This window comes from Nymphalis io, chromosome 1 (assembly GCF_905147045.1).
Source record: "Nymphalis io chromosome 1, ilAglIoxx1.1, whole genome shotgun sequence".
Lineage (NCBI taxonomy): Eukaryota > Metazoa > Arthropoda > Insecta > Lepidoptera > Nymphalidae > Nymphalis > Nymphalis io.
In genome coordinates this window covers 10,922,521-10,942,569 of record NC_065888.1, presented here as the reverse complement: position 1 = coordinate 10,942,569, position 20,049 = coordinate 10,922,521, and the positions used below count along the sequence as shown (strand labels likewise).

The 20,049-nt window shown below is 31.5% G+C and overlaps 3 protein-coding genes across 4 annotated transcripts; 1 reads left to right on the top strand and 2 right to left on the bottom strand.

Moving 5' to 3' along the window:
- Positions 1-972: 972 nt before the first annotated feature.
- On the top strand, positions 973-11,395 carry LOC126776265 (tyrosine-protein kinase Shark). Its single transcript, XM_050498634.1, has 14 exons — positions 973-1,215; positions 1,731-1,827; positions 1,898-1,974; positions 2,359-2,567; positions 5,953-6,151; positions 6,436-6,576; positions 6,845-6,950; positions 7,051-7,280; positions 7,668-7,808; positions 8,234-8,540; positions 8,839-9,068; positions 9,284-9,483; positions 9,891-10,116; positions 10,284-11,395. Exons 1-14 carry the CDS (start codon positions 1,180-1,182, stop codon positions 10,494-10,496), a joined length of 2,412 nt encoding a protein of 803 aa, XP_050354591.1. The 5' UTR covers positions 973-1,179; the 3' UTR covers positions 10,497-11,395.
- A 1,675-nt stretch (positions 11,396-13,070) lies between these two features.
- LOC126776466 (leucine-rich repeat-containing protein 38) lies at positions 13,071-15,213 on the bottom strand. Its single transcript, XM_050499029.1, is given in 3 exon segments — positions 13,071-14,416; positions 14,513-14,752; positions 14,933-15,213. Coding segments are annotated over 3 exon segments (1,236 nt in total). The 5' UTR covers positions 15,152-15,213; the 3' UTR covers positions 13,071-13,639.
- A 161-nt stretch (positions 15,214-15,374) lies between these two features.
- On the bottom strand, positions 15,375-19,696 carry LOC126776765 (uncharacterized). Of its 2 annotated transcripts, XR_007669983.1 has the most exons (7): positions 19,449-19,696; positions 19,184-19,369; positions 18,868-18,994; positions 18,000-18,157; positions 17,680-17,784; positions 15,811-16,372; positions 15,375-15,737 (listed from the first exon to the last, which is right to left on the bottom strand). XR_007669983.1 is itself a non-coding variant. In XM_050499559.1 (6 exons), exons 1-6 carry the CDS (start codon positions 19,494-19,496, stop codon positions 16,217-16,219), a joined length of 780 nt encoding a protein of 259 aa, XP_050355516.1. In that variant the 5' UTR covers positions 19,497-19,696; the 3' UTR covers positions 15,375-16,216. The 2 variants fall into 2 exon arrangements, 1 of the variants encoding a protein (XP_050355516.1); XM_050499559.1 differs by having other exon boundaries at positions 15,375-16,372.
- Positions 19,697-20,049: the final 353 nt, after the last annotated feature.

Genomic DNA, 20,049 nt, shown 5'->3' with positions numbered 1-20,049 from the left:
CGTTAATATATCATCAAAAACGTATAAAATATAATATTTTATAAATACCAATTCGAATGTAACGTAAATTATAAAGCATTATTATGCGCACTGCACTGTAGGTAACTATTTTTATTTCTTAAAATACTTTTAAACGAAACCTTATATTTCAACCTTTACATTACCTTCCTCATGTCAATGAATTTAAAAATAAACAAACAGGAAATTAACAAAAAAACTTTATCATACTAATTTTATGTTGAACTGCTTGTGTCGATGTTTGTTTCTGTTTCCTACCTTAAGTGGTTTTAACTGGGATTTGTAACATTAAGAAATATTTCATAAAAAATATTAGTTATCGAACATCATAATATTAATATGATGCGTACAGCTTGTGTAACGACTGATTGATTATATGTAGTTTAGAATCGTAGAAATATGTATGAATACATTATAAGATATGAATTGATCTCTAATAGCTACAATGTAATTTTTTTCGGATTAAAATTAACGCGTTATATCAAGTAGATATTTTTACAACAGTAAAAATAGCATTTGTTTCCTAAAAATACAATACCGTAATTTATTCAAAATATTAATTGCCTCATTTCCGTAATATTGTTAGACACCTTACCAACCTATTTTACAATATTTTACTGTTTAAAAATTTAATCAACTTTGAAAATATGCATTATAGTGTTCTTTTTTAAATAAATAATTAGGTAATCACTATACTAATCTTTTAAATATATTGAGAAATCAACACTTATCTAGTTTTTGAAAAAATACGTATCACATTTAAAATATCAAAACATTATCCATTATATTCCGTTTAATACGTTTATCTGGCTTTACTTACCAATTACAATAACGACGTTATGGTGTGCGGGAATGCGTACTACTTATGGCATTGCAGAACTGAGTACGCTGGCTGGTGATTCATTTCTCGGAATTGACCTTGCTATGAGTCATTCGCTGTAAGGCAGAGTCGGGGATACCGCGCCTGTCTGCCGGCTGCTTTCTAGACGCTCTCCGTTCACTGTGAACGCTTTTATGTACAAAGCAATTTTGCTTAAAATTTTATATCAATTAAATATTATAAAATGTGTTTCCTAAAAAAACGTAGGAAAAATAAATAGATGATATATCGTGCAATAGGATATTTGTAAATATTTTTGTGAGTTTCCAAAGTTGGATATCATGATAACAACCATGACGTCATTGATATTGTTCAAGGTAAGATTATTTGTAATATATATTAATGCATTAACTAATAAAATTATTTAGCAAATGTAGGCCCATAATTTTAATGACTAATTCATAAAAAAAAATAATCAGTTTCTTATTTGACCTAACTGGATAGTTGACGTTTGACGTTTACATTCCCACTATATAAATAAATGTAATACATAGGCAATCTATCTCTTTTTAACGCATATTCATCATCGTTTCTGTGAAAGAGATGGCGAAACTGAACTAGAATTTAAAACATTCAAGCTATTCAATGCTATGTGCTGTAGGTTAGAAAGAAATAAAAGACAAAAAGTTGATGATCTCTGTGTAGGTAATTTGTAAATCATCTATTTATATGATTGTTATTGTGCGAAAATTTTGATATATGGTTATAATTAAATGAAAACTAAGCGATTTTAACTAAAATACTCAAGAAGTGATGTGATAAATGTGACAGAGAATTTCGATCATCTGTTGCGTTCAGTGTGACACTTGATGAACAAGTTATAATTTTACAGACTAACTCTTTTTTGGTGAGAATGAATAGAGAGGATAATGTAAACTGGTTTCATGGGAAAATATCTCGGGATACTGCAGAGAAACTTTTAAAAGAAGGTGAGGTTTTAGCATTTGACAAAGCTCGCATTGTTTGCTATTGTATTGACCATCTCGTTTTACTTTTCAGAGGGCGAAGATGGTGTTTTCTTAGTGCGTGAGAGTAATTCCTCGCCCGGAGATTTCGTACTTTCAGTTTTACATCAGGTAAATATTTGCACAAACAAAGGTCACAGTAAAATTCCATATCAATTAAAGATGACAAGTTTGCTATAAAAAAACGTTAATATTACGTTTTTTTACGTTTTATCTTTGTTACAACTTTTATTTAACTATTCTTGTTAGCAAAAGTAGCAAAACCACAGCTAGATATTTTATATCTATGCAACTATTTATAGTAAGATTTCATATATTTCAATACAAAAACAGTGATAAGTATTAAACATATTTTGCAACCTCTCATCTTGTTATGCTTAAATTGACTTACCTTCTAAAACAATGTAATTAATGGGTTAAATTAAAATTCATTTTGATTTTTAATATGTATTGGGCAGTATGTCTTTATTTAAAAAAAAAAACAACTTATTACAGGGGGAAGTAGTACACTACCAAATCAGGAGACATGGTGAAGATGCATTTTTTTCCATTGAAGAGCATACAACAGTGCATGGCTTGGATACGCTCATACAGCATTATCGTGGAGACTCCAATGGGCTTGTCACGAGGCTATCTATTGTATGCAAAGGGCAGCCACCACCACATGAATCTCGAACTCAGGGGACCACTAATCTCTTACACAGGTAATATTGAAATGTATTTCTTTTTTCTTTTTAATATTAACAGATATAATATATCTAACTATTTTTATACAGAGTGAGCGCATGTTGAATTATTAAATTTGTACTTATTAGGTAGTATTAGCTTTTTTTTTTTTTTTATAGAATAGGAAGGTGGACGAGCATATGGGCCACCTGATGGTAAGTGGTCACCAAACGCCCTTAGACATTGGCATTCTAAGAAATGTCAACCATCGCTTATAGCCAATGCGCCACCAACCTTGGGAACTAAGATTTTATGTCCCTTGTGCCTGTAATTACACTGGCTCACTCACCCTTCAAACCGGAACACAACAATATCAAGTATTGCTGTTTTGCGGTAGAATATCTGATGAGTGGGTGGTACCTACCCAGACGAGCTTGCACAAAGCCCTACCACCAGTATATATATATATATATATGTTTAATGTTCAAGCATATTTTACATAGACATTCTACCCAACTTCAAAGGAAGGTTCTCTGATTGCCCTTACTGTCTGTCTGTCTGTGTGATTTTTTTTCTTTTTTAGTTACACTATATACTTTTATAATTTTATCAGAGGTATAATTTTTATACCAACACATGGGAAGTACATAAAAAATTACCATAAAATTTTCAAACATTCTTATGCATAAATATAACAATAGAGTTTATTGATTGTTGTTTCATTTAAAAAAAAAATTAAAAAACGATATCTTTTGTTAAAACGCAGAATAATACCTCTACAAAATTAATGATTAAATACTACTTCAAAAATCATTTAATATCAAATTTTCTCAAATAATCAAGGATATTACATTGTCACTTGTAAAATTTTATTTACTAACAATGTGTATGTATATTGTGTGTAAAAACAGGCTTCAGCATTCAATATAAACAAGCATGAAATTGTTAAGTGTGATTGTCAATAACAATAACAGTTGAAGGAGGAAGTCCTATTAAGAAGTGAGCTTCATAAATTGCCCTTAATTTTTCTTATTGTTTTATTGTTCCAAAGCATAGACTAGTGTACACTGTTTTATCTTTTAACTTAATCTAACCTAAGTCTAAACCAATATTTTAAACTTTTTAGTTATAATGTAGGACAATCTTTAAAAATATTTTTTTATTGTGAATCTATTTGTTAAAAGTAAAATAAATTTAAAAATAATTAAGATTTAATTACTGTTAACATAACTTTTTATTAAAGTAAAATGTACCTTTGTTAGTGTATGAGTATCTGCTGTGATTTTCATTTATTCATATACAAGCTGGTGATTTGAGATGCCCTCTCAAGGCTAGAGACCAAATGGTCACAGCTATAGGAAATTAGTCTAGTTTCCTTTTTTCTAGTGCAGGTATATACACTTGAGTTTTTATATAGACTTTTTTTAAATGTTTTTCTAAATGTTGACTTTTTTATCCAAATCTTCGACATAAAATACCTTCAAAATAATTGGACAGTCGCAAAGAGTGTTTCCATCTATCTATGAAATTTAAGACAGTTAGCCTTTATTATCTCAAATTTCGACCTGGTATAGGAAAAATTAAAAAAAAAAGTAAAAAGATATAGCATCACATAAATGATAAGGAAAATCAAATTGAAATTATAGTCAATAGCCTTGATGTTTTATTCTTATTGCGTTAGGTGATGTACTGTAAACAGTGACAAGTTTATTGATAATTTCCTGCTCTGGAGTGAATATGTCCATACAATAAACATTGAGAAGGACACTGACCATCTGACTGATAAGGCCATTGTACTGAATAAATTATGTTTATTTAAAATGTAAGGACTAAAACAATTGTCTCTACCATTAAAATATATTTTATTATTACTTTTTATTCTTAATATCTTATTAATCATTTGGAGCCAATGGAATAGAATATCAGATAGAATTATTAATTATTTATGTAATCGTATTAATTTATTGAAATAATATAATTATTTTAAGTTATAATTATTATAAATAATCCCACTGCTGGGCTAAGGCCTCCTCTTCTTTTTTGCGAAGAAGGTTTTAGAGTTTTTGCATCATGCTGCTCCAAATGCGGGTTGGTTATGCAATCTCAGTGAAAGTAGACACATGCCGATTTCCTCATGACGTTTTCCTTCACCGTCAAGAACGAGATGAATTATAAACACAAATTAAGCCGAGATGACCCAATGGTTAGAAAGCCGAGATGGCCCTTAGGTTAGAATGAAAAACGCGTGAATTTTCGGGCAACCACCACTAAATTTTCCTGTGCTTGATTTGTGTTTATAAACCATATAATATTAATTATAAAAATAAAACAAAGTTCTAGAATTGTAACTTTTTATTTTGTAAGTATCTATTGAAAAATAAAAATTATGTTAATGAATATCATTATAAAAAATCAATACGAATTGGCACTAAAGATGATTATCAGTAATAAATTCATGATGATAACAATAAATGGAATGAAGTGTCATAAAATGATTGAAAAGTCCTGTCATGTTCTATCAACTTTATAATTAGCGTTATCTATGCAATGATCGGTAAAAACTGAAATTGAAAGAATATATTTCAATTTGAAAAGACTAACGTTGCCGATAAATAAATAGTAATCACTGGAAGTGAATTTGAATACAACACGACGAGAATAAACGAAGTTTTTGAACGAAAAGTCAGCATTTTTTATAGGGATACTAGTTTAAAAATAGAATATATTTTTTAATTAATCATCATAACAAATAATCGAGTTGCTATGAAGCAACTTTAAGTTCTTTACATTAAATAGATTATACGACTATTACGTCTTATTTAACAAACAGATGTTAATCTAAAGTGTAAACAAAATGTCGTCACCAAGAAGTGTTAATGTAATTAATGAATCATTAACATAAATAATGATTCATCGTCAAACACAGATGTATCTCGAATTGTCGTCGTGATAATATTATCATATTAACATTCTCAAGACATGAGTAATAATATTTAGGTATCTTATGTATTATTTGATAATTATTTATTTAAAGTGCTTAAGTAGTCTGAGAATGATTTTAGAGAATCAAAGGTTTGGCGCTCTTCGGTTATCTTAAGAAATTAAACACAACGAACAATACAGATGTTAACATTTTAAAACAATAAATAAATATAGTACAAATTCATATATGTAAGTTAGTCGCAGGCAGAAACTGAATCTCAGCATAAAAAAAATTAAAAAAAAATGTAGACTAGGCCACAACAAAATATAATAGATGATTTGATTTCAATTAAAACCGCTATTTGATATAATATTCTAAAGACATCGTGTCCAACCTAAATTGGCCTTTGATATCACTTATAAGTATGTATGTTTATTTGTTGTTTGTCATGAAATTATAAAAATCATTTTAGATCTAATGATAACATTTTTTTTTCTCAGGGCAACAGAAGCTGGTGACTACAACATCGTCTCCCAGTTGTTGGCGTGCGGCTACCGCAGTCGCGACGCTAAGAATCAAGATGGACAAACGGCAGTACACATAGCTGCTAAAGCAGGCCGTGACAACATCTTGGCTAAGCTGATAGAGAGTGGCGCTACTGTCAACGTTCGGGATTCGTTTGGGTACACGCCTTTGCATGTAAGTTCAATTACTTTGGAGGTTACCTGGTGCAGATTTATTTTATATATATATTTTTTAATTGTTAATTTTTTTCTTACCAAGATAGTTTATCTTATACATAGAATAAAAATTATTCTATTTATTCGCATTGATGATTCCATATGTGACAATTAATAGTTTATTTTTTTTGCTTTAAAGTGCTTTTAAATTATTGGTATAATAGCCAATACATCACATTTCTTGTTCAGATGTATTAGATTATTATATTTTTTGCTTTTTAACTTTGTTCTTATCCTTTATAGTACACTTGCCAGAACAACTTGCCAAGTACTACAGAACTGCTAATAACGAAGGGAAATGCAAACTATCAAATGAGACATGCGCCTACAGGCAAGGTTCCTCTTCATGATGCCGCACAGAGAGGACACATTGAATGCATACGGGTACATTACTTATTTTATAAAAGAATATATATTGATCTTACATGCATACATATGTAGTACATTTCTCTGTAAGTTTTAATAAACCTGAAGTTGTCTGTAAGCATATCAGTTGTAAAGTTGCCTTTGTATTTGGATGTATAAGTTCTTTTTATTTTGTATTTGTAAATTTTGTTACTTATGTAATTGAGGGTAATATTTATATCTTTTGTGTCTAATATGTATTGTTTTAAATTAACTAAATAAGTTGTGTTTTTTTTTTTTTTGTTAGGTCTTGTTAAGATTGAAAGCGCCATCCCATCCCAGAACATTAGCCCACGACACACCCGCTCAATTGGCAAAGCATTATGGTCATACTGAATGTTACCAATTACTAAGTAAGTCAATATAATTATAATTTCATTGCATGAGAACAGTTTATTTTTTTTAAATATTCTAAACTCTTAATTTTCAACTCAATTTCTAATTTCGGTACAGAAAATTATAAACCAGAGGAATCGAACACTTCAAAAAGCCATTGGTATCATGGTACGCTGAATCGTGATGAAGCAGTTAAAACATTAGAAGAGTACTGCAATCAGCACAACTTGCAGGACAAAGTGACTGACGGTGTGTTTCTCGTGCGATACAGTGAAAGGCACACTGGTGCATACGTGCTGACGATGCTGAGTGAAAATACTCCCTACAACTTCATTATTAGAAAAGAAGTAATTATTAATTTATTTAACTAAACATTATTACTGGTGGTAGAGCTGTGTGCAAGCTCGTTTGGGGAGGTACCACCAACTCATCAGATATTCTACCGCAAAACAGCAGTACTTGGTATTGTTGTGTTCCGGTTTGAAGGGTGAGTGAGCCAGTGTAATTACAGGCACAAGGGACATAGCATCTTAGTTCCCAAGGTTGGTGGCGCATTCTTGATGTAAGCGATTGTTAACATTTCTTAAAATGCCAATGTCTATGAGCGTTAGTGACCGCTTACCATCAGGTGGCCCGGCCCATATGCTAGTCCACCTTCCTATTCTAAAAAAAATATATATATATTAAATAAAAAAAAAAAAACATTAATTATTTAATAATTGATTTTATTTCAGAATGAGTGGTTGTTCATAGATGATGGCCCCTATTTAGAGTCATTAGAAAGATTGATAGAACACTACAGCACAGTGCCTGATGGTTTACCCACAAGACTAACTACTCCTGTGCCTCCCAAGCCTAAGCCTCCCTTGCCAGAGGTGAGATTATATATATAAGTTATGCGTTGTATGCTATTTTTCAAGAGCAGAAGAAGTAAAAATAAACAGACGTTAGATTACCGTATATTATTATATATCATGTAATAATGTATGAAAATCTAGCATTCAAACGGTGCTTGATTAATATATATTTTATAATAAAAACTATTCCTGTCAACTACTTACATCCACTTTAATTTTACTTCCAAAGTTCTGATAACAACTTCGCCCACATTCTAAACGATACAACCATGAGTACCATCGATTATTTTAGATGATGTCATGACAATTCAGATTCAAAATTGTTTATTTATCTTTACTCCTGCTTCCATTGGAATAGTCTATAGTTTGTATATTATTATAAATTTTGAAGTCCTATTTTCATTGAATTTTCTTATGTAGGCAAGTGTGAATTTATATTGCAGTTCTCAACAATGCCAAGAACGAAGAAATCTTCACCGAAACGAGCAATTTTGAACCAGTCACTGTCACTCGTAAAGCATGACATTTTGAAAGATGAATCAGCAATAAACAACAACGCTTTCGAACTCCTCACACGAAACTTGTCATTCTCTTCTGATTTCAACAATGATAGTATGAATAACAATGATAATGGACAAATAGATAATGACACATACAAAGTACCAGTTAACAACAGTGCAGTTGTCTCCCTTGCTGAAAATTACAATGAAATATCCATAAATTCTGAAGGCCAACTATCTACACTGCAAGGTAATTTTGACATGATGATTTACAATACAATTATTATGTTATAAATGTTTTAAAAATGTATGATAAGCACAGTATTGGTATTTACTCGAGACGAGATTGCTTGAGTAAATAGATATAGCATTATATTATTTGTTTATAAAAAATCACTAGGACAAAACCTTATTTTTTTTTAAATTGAATCCTGTTACTAGAATGTTAATTTGACATTTTATTTTTGCATTCCATTATTTCTTATGTCATATATCAAATGAATTCTTAATAGTGTTACAGATAAGAATAACAAAGACGGTGTTTTCAGAATTCATTCCGTTCAGCGAGCTGACGCTGGGCGCCGTGCTGGGCGAGGGCGAGTTCGGCTCCGTGCTGCGCGCCGTGCACTGCGCGCCCGGCCTGCCGCCCGCGCCCGTCGCCGTCAAGACGCTGCACGTGCAGCACACCGACTCCAACAAGAGGGAGTTCCTGTCCGAGGCCAAGCTCATGATGTCGCTGCGCCATCCCTGCATAGTACGGATCATCGGCGTTTCCTTGGTGAGTGCAGGGCACCTTCACTTGTCCAGTTTCTTTGCGACCTCTTTACAATTATTAAATATTATATTATGTAATATACATTTATATGGTCAAGAATTCAAAAGAAAAAGTTTCCGTTGTACGTTCGCTTATGAGATGTTCATGACCTAATTTTGTCTGACCTATTTCTAAATAATGTTTCTACACTGATTGGTAAAGAATGTTTCGTGTAACAGGGTCCGCCGCTGGCGATGGTTCAGGAGCTGGTCCCGCTGGGATCGTTGCTGGAATATCTGCTGCGCACGTCGGAGCGCCCGTCGCCGGGGTATGAGCTGCGGCTGTGGGCGTGGCAAGTGGCGTCCGGCATGTACTACCTCGAGCGGAACCGCTTCGTGCATCGCGACCTGGCCGCCAGGAACATCCTCCTGGCCAGCAGGTACTGTACCATCTCATATACCTTCACTGTATTCCTTATCAATATTATCATTATAGTATCTGATTATATTAATCGTTGTTGTTTGTGGAAGTATAGACCCTTTAATGTAAAAGAAACCTAAAAATTCTTATTTAACCTGCTAAAAATTATTCGAGAATAGATCGTAACGTATCATATATATATCATTTATGTGATGTAACGTAAACGCCTTAAAATATAGAATTTAAAATATGAATTGCTTCTATATTTCTATAACGTTACGAACGAAAGCCTAAAAGCGAATTCGCATAACGCAAATATTTAGAAATACAGACTAAATTTAAAAATACAGACTATAAATCCTTATATTTTAAATATTTGCGTATAACGACTATCATTTATTTTTAATTATATTTCTTTTTCATTAGGTGTCAAGCGAAAATAAGTGACTTCGGTCTTTCTCGTGCCCTATCTACCGACAGTTCATATTACAAAGCGAGCCATGGCGGCAAGTGGCCGATCAAGTGGTATGCTCCGGAGTCATATAACTACGGCACCTTCAGTCACAAGAGCGACGTCTGGAGTTACGGTGTTACGTTGTGGGAAATGTTCTCGTACGGACAGCAACCATATGGTGAAATGCGAGGAATTGAGGTTAGTTTTCATTAAAATCTATACAACAAGTAACAATTACAATAAATATAAAGTAAACTATACTTAACTTTTAAAAATGTTATTATCATTATATTTTTATATCTGTAACATAAACCATTATCTTTATTTACTATTAAATAAACTAAATTAAAAAATTATTTCTACAGGCAATACAAATAGTAGAGAGTGGTCAACGTCTAGAACGACCAGAAGACTGCCCTGATGAAATCTATCAAGTGATGCTTGACTGCTGGGCTTATAGTCCCGACCTCAGGCCAACTTTCAGCAAACTTGTCGATGTTTTTTCCCAGAATCCTGACTATGTTAATATCGGTCAGATTGCAGTTGATAATGAAGAATTAGGGTATAAAAATATATGAAGGTAAACATTATATCTCTTAGTATTATCCACCAATTGCTAAGGCAGCAGAGATAATTTTTAAACCGTTGCATTTGATACAGAAAACTGATCAATACATGTGCTAATTTCATTGTGACAATAATTGTGTAAACCTTATTTGACATGACTGAATGTCAGTTTTAATTTGATTAAATACTAAATGCTCATTATGTTCGTCTATTTTATCATTGACAATTAGACCAATAACCATTCAGATTAAAATAAAATGAAATTAACTTTGATCACCGGTTACAGAATCTGGAAATAAGCTTTGTTATTCTTTTTTAACTAATTACACGAACAGATGGTTATATTTTTAGTCATACTCAATTTTTTTTACCCAAGAGATTGTGTACAATGAGGTCAGCACTGCTGAAGAGATAAATTTTTATAGCATCATGTAATATGTGAATTGACATATATTTAGATAAAAGTAAATCATGACATGTGGGTCCAATTTTCGTTGGGAATATATTTTAGTTGGGATTACTTGTTTTTAGATTTAGATAATTCAACTACAAATTCCAAGTCAATTCAGTTACTATAGAAGGTTCACATTATAATTATTGGACTGTGTTTTATACTGTGAATTATAATTTTATACAATGAATTACTTGTAAAGTATTTAATGTTTAAGAATAAATTTTATAAATCCTATTGTAATTGGAATATTTTTTTTATTAGTTATGTATGTATAAAATTATCAGATTAATATTGAAAAAAAAAAGATTATAAACCTGCCATAATGTGCCTGATATGAAGTAGATTAAAAATATTTCTCATAATGTTATTATATGTACAAAGTTTTATTAGGATTTTTCAGTGATACAAGATTAGTGTTTTATAATATTAATAAGCTTATATATGTAGCATACATTTGAAACTCGAATAATGTTAAAATAAAACAGTAAATACGTATTATTTAAAATAATTATATAAATCGTAATATATTGATACTATTATATAAAAAAAAAATATTCTTTATAATCATCGGCTGAGGTTTATTCGTTATGAATAGTAATTTTTATTGATTAATTTGTACAAAATTGTATGTTTTATACATTCATTTTACAACGATATATTGAAACTTTTTTGTAATAAGCATAGACATATTACATTTATTTTCGTTCCTTTAGCCCTAAAATAGATCAAATGTAATATATATTTTATAAAATTAAATCAATTTGATATAATTTCTACATTCCTTTTTACATTTCAAATGACTTAGATAAATAAGATTTTATATTTAAAATGACAATGGATTTGTGAAGTATTTTTTTTTTAATATTAATGTTAGCTTTTTTTAGATTATTATAATTTGAATAACCTGCAATGGTGATTTTTACATAATGCCATGAAAATGCCATAAAGTATTTTGATGCAATTATTGCCATGAGGTTGTGTTATATCATGTACAAAAAAATTTATGTAGTTACCCATTTAATTTGATTAGTTTATAAAGAATTTATATTAAATTCTATTGTACGAGTCTGACTAAGCATATAATTTTATATTAATTTAAAATCATATATAAGAAAAATGTGATAACGGTATTTATGAAGTAATAAAATATTCTATATTTTTGCTTCTTTTTTAATTGGTTTTATTTTCCCTTTAACTTAAATAATATAAAAGCGTCTTATACTATGTCGATTAATTTGTACAGTAAATCTAAATTATAACTAAGATTGAAGTAACAGCATACAATGTATATATATATATATATATACTATATATATAACTAAAAATATTCACACGAACGATGAATCTATTTATTATTAACTAAATAGGAATTCTTACAGTCTCTTAATCACATAAGTTATCATATACATTAATAAAAAATAGGTGTAAGGTAAAAAAACGCAGCACCGTTAGGCCTCTGCCTCGAATCTCGCGGGCAGCGGGGCGGCGGCGGCGGCGGCGCGGGAGCGGCAGGATCTTACGCGTATAATCAAATGGACCGGCCCTCGAATACAGCGGTGCAGGAGCGGCGCGGGGGCGGGCAACGAGCGGTGCACTCCAGTCAAGCGGTGACCGCCCGCGTTGCGCGTCTGCATTGTAGGTATAGTGTTGTACATTTTTTTTGTGACGTATCAAAATGTCTTCGGACGTGCAAGAGCTAATTATTTCGGCAATCTTTGAGAGGACACCCATATGGAACAGCAAAGATGTGAACCATAAAAATAGAAGAATAATTAACCAATTATTAGTCGTAGAATTTGTCGGGATTTTGTCTCTGTTCTTCATAATTTCGATAAAACTCGCCATTTATTTTCCTTGCCCTATAGTAGGGATCCACTTCTTCTTTTGCCCACAATAAATCGAGCGTTAGGAATAAATTTGAATCAAATAGATGTCGCCGTTTTTCAGACATTTCGTTCGCGAATAAAAACAAATATCTCGACAACACAACCATGAACACAACACTACACCGCTATAGTGCCGCGCGATCTGCCCGCTGGTTTGGAGAACAGGTATGCGTTGCCCGCCCCGCTGCCGCGCCGCCGCCGCCGCCGCCCCGCTGCCCGCAAAATTCGAGGCAGAGGCCTTAGTCCCTGTATTAGGAAGCGAGTTCAATTTCGACTCAACTCCATTACACATTTCAAGTCAATTCATTTGAATTCTGAACTGAACAGAGAATTGATCTCTTGATATAAATGAAATATCAGACGTGGTTTATAATATTTTTTTAAATGAAATTACAAAAATAATTCTAACTGATCGTATAATCAATATTACTAAAGACATTTATATGCGAGATAAATATGAAATATTTATCAAAGATGTATTTGTAGTAACATTATTATTGCCATGTCGGGCAAAAAACATAGAAAGAAAGTAAGAGGTGAAAATTTTACGAATTTTAGGTTATCCGTTAAACAAAGCTAATCCGACGGCAAAACCTATCTTATGGAACCCTAATTAAGATTCGTCAATTCGAAGATCATCGATTTTCTAAAGTCGAATTTCCGATTCAATTGCAACAAAACTTCTTATCTATATTACACATATTCCATAATTTCTGCGATTCGTCATAAATAGTAAATATCAGAAAGATTGAAGTTGCCAGCACAAAATTATTGTAATAAAATATGATCTTTTTTCGGCCTTTAAAACAAGTAATTATATATTTAAACGACAATCGTTATAAGGAGGTGGAGGCGTTTCTGCTCTATGTACACGTATTGCATCAACTTGTAAACCGGCTATGTTCATTGCAGGAAAGGGTGGACTTCGATCTGGTAATGATAATTGTCTTCGAATAAGTGGCGGAGTTTCTAAATCAGGGTTTGTAACGTTATTCCAAAGTAAGTTAGCTCTCATGTCCCCGTCAACTCTTTGAATCCGACGCTGTCGTCGTGTTTGGGGCCTGCGACAAAAGACTGACTTGCAACTACAAAATCTAACCAACCAAATATAAGTAAAGACTACACCTATTGCCAGGCCTATTTCGAGGCCGATAACAAAGGCTTGGACAGCTGAAAAATCTCGGTCAAATTTTTCAAAAGGCGTCATCGGTTTCGTTTTGTTTGGTTCAACTTCTGTGCGAGAATTATTTTTTTCGACTGTCACGTTCCATACTTTATTAACATCGACGGATTCTCTTTCAACAACCAATGAAATCATCTTTTCAGACATTTTAGGAACTTTTTTAGTGCATTGTTTTTCGTATTTGATATGGTGCGAAGTAATCCACGTTTCGACCGCGATGAAATCTGGATTGCATTGCCAATATTCATTTCTTAATTTTATTCTCTCTAGTTTTCTTAACGGTCGAAGCACGTCTAAATTTAAGGTGACGACGTAATTCTCACTGAGATCTATCTGTTTCAAATTAGGCAGTCTGTTAAACAGGCGCTCTGGTAAAAATTTTATACGGCAATTGTTGAGATTTAACACCTAAAATAGAAGACACTTTACTCTTAATACAAAATAATACGATATAATAAAGCATGTTTTGAAGAAAACTGTTATAAAATATATTAACATACATACTTGCAACTTTGTGTGAATTATAAACGGTTCATTATTCAAATGTTCAAAAACGTTTGATGACAAGTCTAATATTTAAAGTTGTGGCGTGTCCCAAAATAAATCTGAAGGTATAAACCTCAGTCTATTGTTACTAAGATCCAAGTTCGTTAACTTATCTAAGCCAGAAAATGCATGTAATCCAATCCAAAATATAAGGTTATACGATAAATCCAATATTCTAAGATTTGTGTAACCAACCTCCTGAAAGAAATTTTTAAACCGCATAATAAATTAGTGACAATACGACTGTATTTAATTCGATATAAATCGAATGGATGTGTCGATAAAAACATTTAAAAATTATCGTACTGTTGATTATGTAGCATAAAGGATTGTCACAAATAATCTAACTTCTATTTATATCATATTTGGGAACCATACCTTAAAACAAAAGTTTTCCAGCTCACTTATAACATTGCGGCTTAAACTATAAACTTGCACCTCTTTGGGCACACCCACATCTACACTTACAATGTTTTGGTCCACACATGTAGCTCTGTTTAATCCATCGTCCATATCACAGTCACATTGTTTCGGACAAAGAATTCCAACACATGTGTTAATCGTCGTCAATATTGCGAAACAAACTAAGACCAACATTGTTTATTACTAAACAGAAACATTGCATTCTGAATGAATATCTCATAATACAACTACTGACGCATTCCTATAGAAATGGAGCACTGTTGGTCTTACTGATAGAGGCGATAAGTTTTATACACTGATAAGATAATATTTGTCTCTTGTATTATAAGGTAAGTATCGGCAGTGAAATGAAAGTTAAAATATTTTTTTAAATGAGTTTTATTTTTAATACATCATAATTCTTATATTAATAGAGATCAAGGTAAAACTGTATACTATTGTAGGCACGAATAATTTATTAAAAATAAACATTTCAAGAGATATATTAAAATATATTATTATAGCGTGTGAAAGGTCAACTGCAATAATGACGAATGTCGAATATATTTATATTATTTTATTATTATAAATTGATAGTTTTCGGACGGCGTAAGCAAGTGATTGATACACGAGCCGTATTCCGCGGTTTTATTCGCGTATTAAGAGCAAAAAACAAATGGCAACTTAACGTCAGCAAAACAAGGACCAACAATCACTCGTGGAATATGTAACAATTAATATATCCAAACAAAGATGATATGCCCAAGTTATCAGGACAATCCTTACTGGTCTGTCACTGCCCCACACTCTCGAGTCTCTTATAGCCCCGGTCCATATATGGCACACACCAGTACAGATTTATAACAACTTAACTACGATATTTTTACAATGCATTTTTTAAATTCCATAGCAAAAATAAATACTATTTTCATTTTTTCGATTCTGAATATTCTTTCACCATTTATAAAATAAAAAAGATATCATCAAAAGTATAGAGAAATCCTACCCGTATTGCAGTGACCTATTATTGTTTTTTTTTAAATACATACTCGTTCGTCTCTTTCTAGGGTAGGCAACTTGATGCCTGTGTTAGAAGGTAACAGTTGATTGACAGAAATATTTACATATACACCCTAGAGTCGGGTCTTGGTGTATCATATGTAAATATGTCCACCAATATCATATCATATCATATTATCAATCAACAAAAAAAAAATCGTTCACTCATATATTTCTATCTCACAAATGTAGATAATATCATTAACTAAAGAGATTCGTGTTTTGTCTGTGTTGTGGTGGAGTCGTAGAAAAACATCTTTTCATTGTGTAGTCAATACTTATAATGGCATTTCTTACTTCAAATGCTGAAGCATTTATTGTCTCAAATGTACCAGCTAGTTTATCAACAGCTAGGGCCTGCAAACAAAATTAATTTAAGTAATCATCCTGCTTAACATAAAACTAAGTAATAATTGCTTATAATTAAAGTTGTTTCTTTAATAATAATTGAATTAGACATAAACGAAGACTATAAAGCGTTTTTTTAATTGCTTAATATTTTGAAAAAATTAAAGTTCTTTTATAAAAATCTTGATTCTGGTTACTTTTCTTTACTACTTTTTCTTAAAAAAAAACATTAAAATTATAAAACTGTATTTTGGTGGATTTACATTATTCATGCTAAACAGCGAACTTTTTTTTTTTTTTTATATTCGCCGGGAGGGCAAATGACTCTACTCCACCTGATGGTAAGTGGTAGTAGAGTCCAAACGCGACGACGGCCAGTACAGACGGGAAAAACGTTCTGCACTAGCCGCCTTCGCCTTGCCGGCCCGCAAGATGCCTCTTCACGCCTCGTTTGAAGGAACCCGGGTTGTAAGAGGAGGGGAACACGTGAGCTGGTAAGGAATTCCATTTTTTGGAAGTGCGACAAAGAAAGGAGTTGCCAAATTTCTTTGTTCGCGATGGAACTTGTGTGTGTTAAGGATATATCACAGAATTCAGTTATGAGTTTTATCAAAAAATTACGAGGCAAGTTTAAGTCTAGACTAGACATTAAGAATAATAAACAGAGTACTATAAATTCTTAAATATATATGGCTAAGGATCGAAATAAATATAGAAGTTATTAAGGGTTACACCAAATTAAATATACACTTAGTACAACTTTTACAAAAAATCCAAGCCCTTGTTAATGCCAAAAACACTGGAAACATTTCCCCATTGTATGACCAAATATAGAACTTTATTGAAAGTCATATTGATTTCCATGCAAGTTAAATAATAATTGTAATGTAATGTATTTAAGTGTAATTATCTAAGTAAATTGACTGTAAGAAAAGAGTAACTGCTGAGATTTTAATACATCTTCTTGGTAGAATCTACAATTCATCATTGGTGGAATCTACCCGTGGTACAATAACAGCCTGTTAATGTCCCACTGCTGGGCTAAGACCTCCTCTCCCTTTTGAGGAGAAGGTTTGGAGTTTATTCCACCACGCTGCTCTAATGCGAATTGGTAGAATACACATGTGGCAGAATTTCAATGAAATTAGACACATGCAGGTTTCCTCACGATGTTTTCCTTCACCGTCAAGCACAAGATGAATTATAAACACAAAAAATTTGTGTTTACCCATCGTAACTTAAATTTAATTTAATCTTGTGACCTACTTGAGAAAAACACATATACAATTGCAATTTGCTATTCTAACACAACATACCTGCTTATGGGATGCTTCTGCTATTCGTTCCATGGCTTTCGAATTGTTAAGAGTAGCTTTTGCCATCTGCATCATTGCTGATGCTTGCTGATCCATAACTTCCACCTATAGATATACAAAGTTAAAAATCTCGAAAATAAAACTTAGTAATTTCATAAAAAATTATGAAATTGGGACCAAAGGCATGGCCATGCCTTTGGCGTTATTGCATCTTATAACTAATATCTAAAATCAATGAAAAATTGTATATGATAAACATAAATATAATATAAATATTAAGTAATTATTAAATTTAAAAAAGTAGTTAATATGTCACTTGCCATTTTCTCCATAATATTCATATGGCGTTCATCGGTTTCTGTGGGCACTAGCTTTCTTGTATCTTGAAATTCTAAGTCACTTTCATCTTTACTGAATATATCGTCTGTAGATCCATTATCACCATTACATGGTTCTTTTTTTACTGCTTTACTTCTTTCTGTAAATATGCATTAAAGTTAAATCATCTGCAAGTGTGCAAATAACCAGAGCATGGTAGAAAATATATAAATTATAATAAAAAAAATATATAATAAAAAATACTGGTGGTAGGGCTTTGTGCAAGTTCGTCTGGGTAGGTACCAGCCACTCATCAGATATTCTACCGCAAAACAGCAATACTTGATATTGTTGTGTTCCGGTTTGAAGGGTGAGTGAGCCAGTGTAATTACAGGCACAAGGGACATAAAATCTTAGTTCCCAAGGTTGGTGGCGCATTGGCTTAAGCGATGGTTGACATTTCTTACAATGCCAATGTCTAAGGGCATTTGGTGACCACTTACCATCAGGTGGCCCATATGCTCGTCCACCTTCCTATTCAATAAAAAAAAAAAAAAAATTATAAATAGAAACTATTTACTTAATTATGGAATAATGTTAGTATGCCATAGATTTTTTATTAATTACTGTTTTCCTACAGCTACTTATGGACTAAAAAATAATTAGACTTTATATTTGAAATATTTGATGACAATAGGTGCAATATATTAGATGGTGTAATCTGTTTACTGTTTAAGTTGAATAAGTTTAAACATACTGTAACATATACAAAATTAAAAAAAAACTGCTACATGCCATCAACAATATTAATCAATTTATTTTACATAATGGTTTTAAATTTTTGAATGTACATAATTAATATTTACTTACTCCCAGGTTTTCCAATAAAACAGATATTCAATATCTTCTGCTCTAAAGGTGTAAGTTTATCTTGGGTTTTTCCATTATTAAAATGTTTTTGTTTCAACATAACACTTCTTCGTTTATCTGACCAGAACTAGTAACATAAAATGGTAAATTGTAATTATATTATAGTTATCTAGTTTTTAAAATATTATAATAATATTATTCTTAAATAGTGCTAAAAAAGTTGATAAATTAAATGCGATTTTATTTTATTTATGCCTACTACACAATTACTACTACTACAGTATTTAATTTCATTACGAATAATATTCAGACCTACCTTAATCCAGCCTTTAGTAGACTTCATTGCTCCTTTCATTGAATTGGCAATATTGGAGAGCTCTATCCATAGTTTCTTAAACTTTTCATGACTCATTCCATACCTTAGCTTTCTGTGAGCCAGATCAGGATGTTTTTGCATAAAATCAATCACAGCTTTCACTTGCGCCAAGGAAGGTCTTGTAGGCTTGAACAAATATTAAAATTATAAACTAAATAAATTTGAACAGAACTCTATTAGCAATTAAAAGAAATATAATACTTACACGTTCATTGCTCTCAGAATTTTCGGAGTCTGAGAGTATTTCAGCCATAACCTTTTTTTGTTTATATTTTATATTATTGTTCACATAACATTTAGGCGGATTTTCATCACGTTACAGTCTTCGGAAAGAGTAACTTTTGTTCTTAAAAAATACTAATTTAACACTAAAGTTCAACTTATAAATGATAAATAAACGGAAATAATTATATTCAATAAAATATTATATTAGCTTTAGCATCTACGGCCTGAATATTAAAGTAGATAGGTTGGTAAATAATTAAAAATTTGATCGACACTGGATAGTGACAACTGACAGATTATAATTTGACAATATATAAGTTTGTCAAATGTAAATATAAACAAACACACTGTATTTGTTATTTAAGTGAGCTTATTATTAATATTATTCCAAATTAATGACTTAATATTATTCATATTAATAACTTTAAACTTACTTTTTTAAGCTTTGAAATTACAACTGAAAAACAAATAATATATTGAGACAAATGATAATTTTCAGTACTCTTTATATTACTTAGTCTTTTATTATTATCATATTTACGCATCGAGATTTTATGCGTAACATGTATTTAAATAGTAAT